Below are 6,847 nucleotides of genomic sequence, written 5' to 3' on the forward strand. Positions count from 1 at the left end.
AAACTTTCCTTTGTACACTGATGATATTGAATTAAATATGTTCTTAGAAATGCCATGTCTACTTTTTTATAAGTTTCTAATATCTATGTTTTCCAATGTTTTGAACTTACTGATCTTACTTAATAGAACTATCTATCATATTCTGGAATGTGAACAAATCACTTTATGTTTCCCACCTCCACAAGCAAGTAATAGTGCTTTCACCTCTAGTCCTCATATTGCTGATTTTTGTTTGAAGTTTATGGGCAAGATTTAGCTCCGTAGATATGGATGGAAATGCAGCTCTGACAAGTAACATCAACATCAGGACTAAAAGTCCCAGGACTACAAACCACTGCAGAGAAAAATACATGGGGTAGATTATCATAATTTATAGTACTTGATACTTCTATAACTTAAGAGTTATACTATACTATAACCAATAGTATAAATCTGTCTTCAATATCACACCATTTCTATATCTATATTATACTGAGCAATGTTCTGCCAATTAATTTGTGGGAAATTATTTATAAGTTTCAAACATTGTAACTTGATGACCTCAAAAATAGGAGAATAGAATAGAATCCTATTTTTCCTTTAGTATCAGTATTTTACAGTATCTTCTGCAGTGCCCATTGATGAGCTCCTATTTCTAGTTTTCTAGTTCCTATTTCCTAGTTCTCTGTTTTCTAGCTAAGAACATTCTTTTTTCCTTCATAGTACAGTAGCTTAAGTCAGAACGCTATAGAAATGTTTTGTAATAGAAAAGAGTACATTAGGAAGAATTAATATACATTAAGATAATTATATTTAGAAATTTTTTACTTCCTTTTAGCTAAATATAATTTTTGGTAAGAGAATCATTGTAAGCATTCAATTCAATTATCCTAAGTGAATTACTCATCTATTTTTCTGATTATATAACCTAAATATTTAGATAAATTTTATAATTACCACAACAGCTAGCACAATTACTGTGTAGACCTATGTTTTTTCCAAATCCTGATCGACAGCTATCCATACGTACTACTTGAAGACTGTGGTCCACAAAATGCATAGCTGGTAGAATTTTATTAAAATTATGGTGGAAAACATGTGCTTGGTTCTGAAAGAATTCTTCTATCCGATCTCTTGCCTAAGATTTAAAAATATAAAAGAGAAGTACAATTACTAAACCATGAAGCAAATTTCTCCTCCTGTATCAGAGGCAATGAAATGTATTTATGAGCATGGCATCTTTTACACAACAGATGAATTCCTGAAAAGTTAGGTGTTAATACTAAGATTAGCCTAGCCTTGACCTTAACAACTGTTGTCAATTCACATTATGATGGTTAAGAAAGATGAAAAATTTTTTTAAAAAACCCTTTTTTTGAATTATTTGCAACAGGCCTATTCCGCATGTAGATAACTGGGGGTTCATTATTTCTAATTCCATATGATCACCAAGAAAGAAAGAGCCAAGCAAAATGGAAACTAAGACTTTTTCTATAATCAACATCACATATTAATGATGTAAATTGTTTTATTTTTTTGAGCACAGAGTTTAATAACTAATATAAACTGAGTGCTTCCCATAAGCCATGCACAACATTAAGGGTATGGGGTGAGGAAGTAGACCAGCAGAGTGAAGGGATTTTTAGGAATACATCCTTAGCCTCTGAAGATGGCAGAAGAGAGAGCAACTATTATGACCAGTATAATTTTGGAAGCACCATTGGTTTAACATAGGATGACATGATTGTAAGGTTCTTCTTCAAGCTGCTGGGGCTTTTTTGTTTTTGTTTTTTTTAAAAGATGACCGGTAAGGGGATCTTAACCCTTGACTTGGTGTTGTCAGCACCATGCTCTCCAAGTGAGCCATGGGCCGGCCCCTTCAAGCTGCTGTTTAATCATCATTTGGAGAACAAAGACCAGGGATCCATCCTTCTGGTACAGATAAAATGAATAATATTAACATGGGGAACTATATAATATTTCATATGTACTACTCCAAGATACATCTTAAAACAGGCTAGAATCTCACAATCTCAGTTTAAAAAACTGAAACCAAAAACGACTCTACTTCATATTTAAGTTTTTATTTTTTATTTTTATTTATTTATTTATTTTTCTTCCAAATGCATATTTAAGTTTTTTAAAAAATAATTTAAATCTACTCCTTAGACATGTTTTTATTATTGATAAATATTCACAACATAAAGAAACAGATTTTTGAAGAAACTTTTTAATTAAAAAAATTAAGTATTTGCAAAAAATTTTAAATAGCTGGATTGACTATTCAAATACTTTCCCCTTACAATGAAATTCTCACCTGGAGGATATTACGATTAGTGATATCTTCACAGTCAACAGAATCGTTGCATGCATCTGTCCACCCTGCAGCAAAAGGATTAACTGGAGAGGAAAAAAATGATAGGTTTACAAAAGGATTGTAAAAAGTTCCAAACATTTTAATAAAGTTCCAAATGCTGAATTCAGTATGCAAGCAGGCATGCGTTTAATCCAGCTACCTAACTGTAGTGATAATGTAAGGTGCATAATTTGGATTTCACTCCATCTGGGGGCTAATGGAAGTAACCACAAGGCTTTAAAATGAATAGAAATAAATTTGTTTGGTTACTCCCTTTTAATAAGATCTCAAAAATATAATTTAAAATTCTATAAGAAATTATAAATGACATATTAGCTACATCCCTTTAAAGCTATATTAATATGATATTGACTTCTAAATGATAAGCAACAATATATGATATCTGAAGGTAAATAACACTATAACCGGGCTACGACCAACAATATACTTTAGTGCATAACAAACATTTAGGACCTATTATTTATAAGAAATCTCATATTAATGTGGTAATTAATTTTACAATCTATCATGGTTCAGGACTAAACTCAAAATTTTTAAAAAGTTAATTTTTTTTTTTTACCTTGGAAGGCTATAAATAGTTCATGTATGAGGTTATGTTCTGGAGTTTCAACAGAATGGCATTTATATGATGGTTCTATGATATGGCATGACAAATCAGAGATTAAATTATCCAAGATTTTCTTCAGCACTGTAAAGAGCAGGTCATTATATCTTCCTATGCAAGACTTTGTGGTAAAACGTACAGCCATCTGATATGAATAATCAGGTTCCCGATAGGCTTAAAAAAAAGAGAATAAAAACAATTGTACCTCGCATTAATTTCTTCTACCAAACAATCTTCAAATAACATGTAATACTAAATCCCATCAATCTTGAAAATCAGCATAGAAACTTTACTTAATAAAATGATTTATCAGTTTGTCCTCACAAAAATATATAAAATAACTAATAAAAAGTATCATTTTCATCTGACATATGATCTACTTAGTACAAGAGGAGAAATGGTTTCATGGGTTGGCTATATAGGTAAGTTAACAGTATCAAGAAAAAAATAAGATTGTTTTTGGGGAGGCTCTTAGCTTGCAGAAGGTGTCACTGCTGTCAGCACAGTCCAGTGAAAGAATCATTAATATGCTTTCATAGGATTAAAAACCAGTTTTTACATTACCTGCCAAATTGTGATAAAGTAGATTGTGTTTGCACACCTAGACAGTGTGAAGTGAGGAGATGAAAGAGGATTATTTAGGACAACCTATCTGGATGTCAGTTTAAGAGTTTGCCTAGTCAAATACACCCCCAAATACTCCATAAATCACAATGATTACCTATAACAGACTCATTTTCACTAAACGAAGAATCCATACACTTGCTTCTTTTTTCAAAATTTATTATTTTTTTACATTCCAAGATATTGTTTTGTTAAAATGTGCCTAAGTTCTTACCAAAGATCATAAAGTCATATCTCTTCTTTATCATATGTTCTTCTTGGGTTTCTGCTTTGACAGTCTTATAAGAAAGTGTACATGTGTAAACTCCAGACATAGACTCCAGAAAATCTTTCACCACCAGCATTCCTGTTTTAGTTATATTTATTTGATTACTTTCTAAACAGAAATAGTAAATTACTTGGTTATTTAACATGCAAGTATTCAAACATCATTTAGTAAAGTTGGGGTTACACATAGATATGAAAATTTTAAAAATAATGAACTATTTCATCTTTAAGAATCCAACAAAATCTGAATTCTATCATATTACTCTATGGAAAAACCACCTGAGATAAGTACATCTTTGGAACATATTTTGGTTTTCTTTGATTCATTTCTTGGCATCTAGTTTTGATTGGTTTACACCAGTAATTCAGTAAACGAGATTATACTGCCCTGTACTACTGTATAATTTTTTCACATATAACAGAAATTAATTAAAAATGCTTATATTCCAAGGCACGCTTCTAACATCATGAAAAACTACATATTAGATATTTCACCTCATTATTGGTGTAACAAATAAATTTTAGGTTTTATAAAGGCTTTTGAACTAATACAAAAGTGTGGAAATGGGTTGCAAAAATCATTGCTTCAGTTTTTGCATACATTGAAAATAAGGCACAGACCAAGACATCACATGATTTTTCTAAGAATGGAGCATGTGAAACTGCCTTTAAAATTAAACTTCAATTTGTTCTTTCCAATAAGCAATAGTGCTTTTCTAGAAAAAAGTCCACATTATTTAAAAAAAGAACATATTAAAATCAAATAATTTACCTGTTAACAACTTTTCATCAGGCCCAATCCATGTGTAGGTGGGGTCCACTGTTTCTTTACCAGCACGTTCAAAATCCATACAGATAAGGACTGGGCTATTTTGATGTAATTTTACATATATTTTCACTGTGACAAAATAAAATAATGCATAACTACATTATATAGCAAAATTAAGAAATACACTCCTACCATTTTGTCCCAAGGACACCAATTAGTTCTTTTTGGAGTTCACTAGATTAAAAATCATTATATCTAGCATGATAGTATGAAGTCCTTTTTCTTTCTCACAATAAGTTTTTTAAACTTTAGACTGTTAGAGAGTCACGATATATTTTTTTCCTGTGATATTATAGTTTTAATTGTTTATGAAATGTACGTAATACATTCAGAAGTTGATTTCCGGCCAACCCCGTGGCTCACTCGGGAGACCGCGGGTTCGGATCTTATATAGGGATGGCCGGTGCGCTCACTGGCTGAGCAGGGTCACAAGAAAGGTCAAAAAAAAAAAAAAAAAAGTTGATTTCAATGTACGGATTCAGAACTTGAATCATAATTTTTTGAAGGGTTAGTGGAATCAATTTAAAGTTCAGAAAATGTCTCGAGCTTGGTTGCAAATCTATTTTAAAAAAGATCATGGTCATCCCAAGGGAAATTTGATATTTCACTGTGACTTTCCTCTGTTGGGAACAATTATCAAGCCTGTGTGAGGCATACTAGGAAGATGTTCTGCAATTACCTATTTAGTTTCAGATCTGCAGCGACTGCATGCAGCGACAGCATGCTTGGAACCAACATAGTCCTACCAGATATTAAAGCATACTGAATGCCAGGCTATGAGCACATACAGACACTGTCCTACAATCCGGTTGGGGGGTACAGGGGAAAGAATCCAAATATGACAAATGTTATGAACTGGCTCAAAGTTATCCAAAGTTGGCTAAGTGACTAACTCTCTGGGGAGTGTGGGAAAGTTTCACACAGTGGGCAGAGCCTTAAAGAATGAGTAGGAGTTCTAGGAGTTCTTTTAGTTAATAAGGGGAGGGATAAGGGTGTTCCAAACAGAGGGACTTCCAGGCCTGGAAAGCAGGAGAGATCCCTGGAAGTGAGGTGGCATTAGAGAAAGAGATCTGGATTGAATCCTAGCTCCTTACGAACTACGCGGCTCTAGGCAAGACGATACAACTAAGGCATATAGGGTCGCTGTAAGGATGAAAAGACGCAACGTTCGCGAACTGCCGAGCACACGGTAGATGCTCAATAAACGCTCGCTCCCTCCCTTCTCCTCTGAGCAGGTCCCCTGCACCCCCGGCTCTCCTGATAGGCTCTGCGTGTGAACAGGTCCTTATTACCTGGGTGTCCTGCCTTGCCATAGACGAAGCCTTTCTTAGTGAGTAAGGAAGACCGCTGCCATCCAACTGCGGAGGAAAGAAACCACTAACTGATGAGGTAGAAGAGGAGACAGAGCTCGGAGTGGGGCAGGGCGGGGCGAAGCGGAGAAGACAGGACGGGGAAACTCGGGCAGAGGAGAGAGGCCTGGGGGCCGGGCGGAGGGAGCCCCACCTCCAATGAGGCACCAGAGCACCGCGGAGAGTAGGACCCACGCTCGCATCACGGCTCAGGGGCTCGCGTCGAGGGGTGGGCTCCTTCCTACCTCAGCCCCGGCACAACGCCTCCTCAACGCTCCTCTACAGAGCCGACAAAACCGCCGAGGTCGGCCCCATACCGGTCCCTAGCTACCAGGGGAAACGCCTGCGTGCTGCGGGCCTCGCGCGCGGGGGCGGGGCGAGTGCGAGGGAGGTCGGCGCCCGCGCGCCTGCGCGCCTGCGCGGCCGCCGTCGTCTAGCGCCTTCGCGCCTCTAGTCTGGCGCCATTTTCCCGCGCTCTCAGCGGCCTATTTCTTTGAGTGGTGCTGAAGGAGAGAAGAGCGTAAAGGAAGAGAACCCAGGGCTTCGTGTTTCGGGGATTTCCTTGGTGTAGGGACTGAAGGGATCGACGAGAGAACTGAAGGATGGAAACGGTTTGAGAATTTCCTCCTCACGTGAAGCAGAGAACCCCGCATGGGAATTTTCTATGCCTTTTTTCTCATGAACTCCGTCTGAAAGTGCGTGCCCAGTTTCTTTCAAACTCTGACACCCAAGTTTTGCCTAACTGCATTTTTCTACCCACAAAACCAAGACCCAGAAGAACTGCTAGTGTGCCGACACAGCACCTGCAGGCCTTCCCA

General features: G+C 36.7%; 1 protein-coding gene across 1 annotated transcript; it reads right to left on the minus strand.

Annotated features, from left to right (window-relative positions):
• Positions 1-239: 239 nt before the first annotated feature.
• ZPBP2 (zona pellucida binding protein 2) lies at positions 240-6,232 on the minus strand. Its single transcript, XM_063113134.1, has 8 exons — positions 6,184-6,232; positions 5,973-6,038; positions 4,624-4,749; positions 3,799-3,960; positions 2,916-3,134; positions 2,297-2,379; positions 937-1,117; positions 240-334 (listed from the first exon to the last, which is right to left on the minus strand). Exons 1-8 carry the CDS (start codon positions 6,230-6,232, stop codon positions 240-242), a joined length of 981 nt encoding a protein of 326 aa, XP_062969204.1.
• Positions 6,233-6,847: the final 615 nt, after the last annotated feature.

This window comes from Cynocephalus volans, chromosome 10 (genome assembly GCF_027409185.1).
Source record: "Cynocephalus volans isolate mCynVol1 chromosome 10, mCynVol1.pri, whole genome shotgun sequence".
NCBI classification, from domain to species: domain Eukaryota; kingdom Metazoa; phylum Chordata; class Mammalia; order Dermoptera; family Cynocephalidae; genus Cynocephalus; species Cynocephalus volans.

What these genes read in the sequence shown, in the direction of transcription:
- ZPBP2 (XM_063113134.1), bottom strand. Translation starts at nt 6,232, where the DNA reads ATGCGAGCGTGGGTCCTACTCTCCGCGGTGCTCTGGTGCCTCATTGGA. An exon ending in TGATGAAAAGTTGTTAACAG is followed by an intron (nt 3,961 to 4,623) that starts GTAAATTATTTG and finishes ATTTCTGTTTAG; the next exon opens with AAAGTAATCAAATAAATATA. An exon ending in ACTATTTATAGCCTTCCAAG is followed by an intron (nt 2,380 to 2,915) that starts GTAAAAAAAAAA and finishes TTTCCTCTCCAG; the next exon opens with TTAATCCTTTTGCTGCAGGG.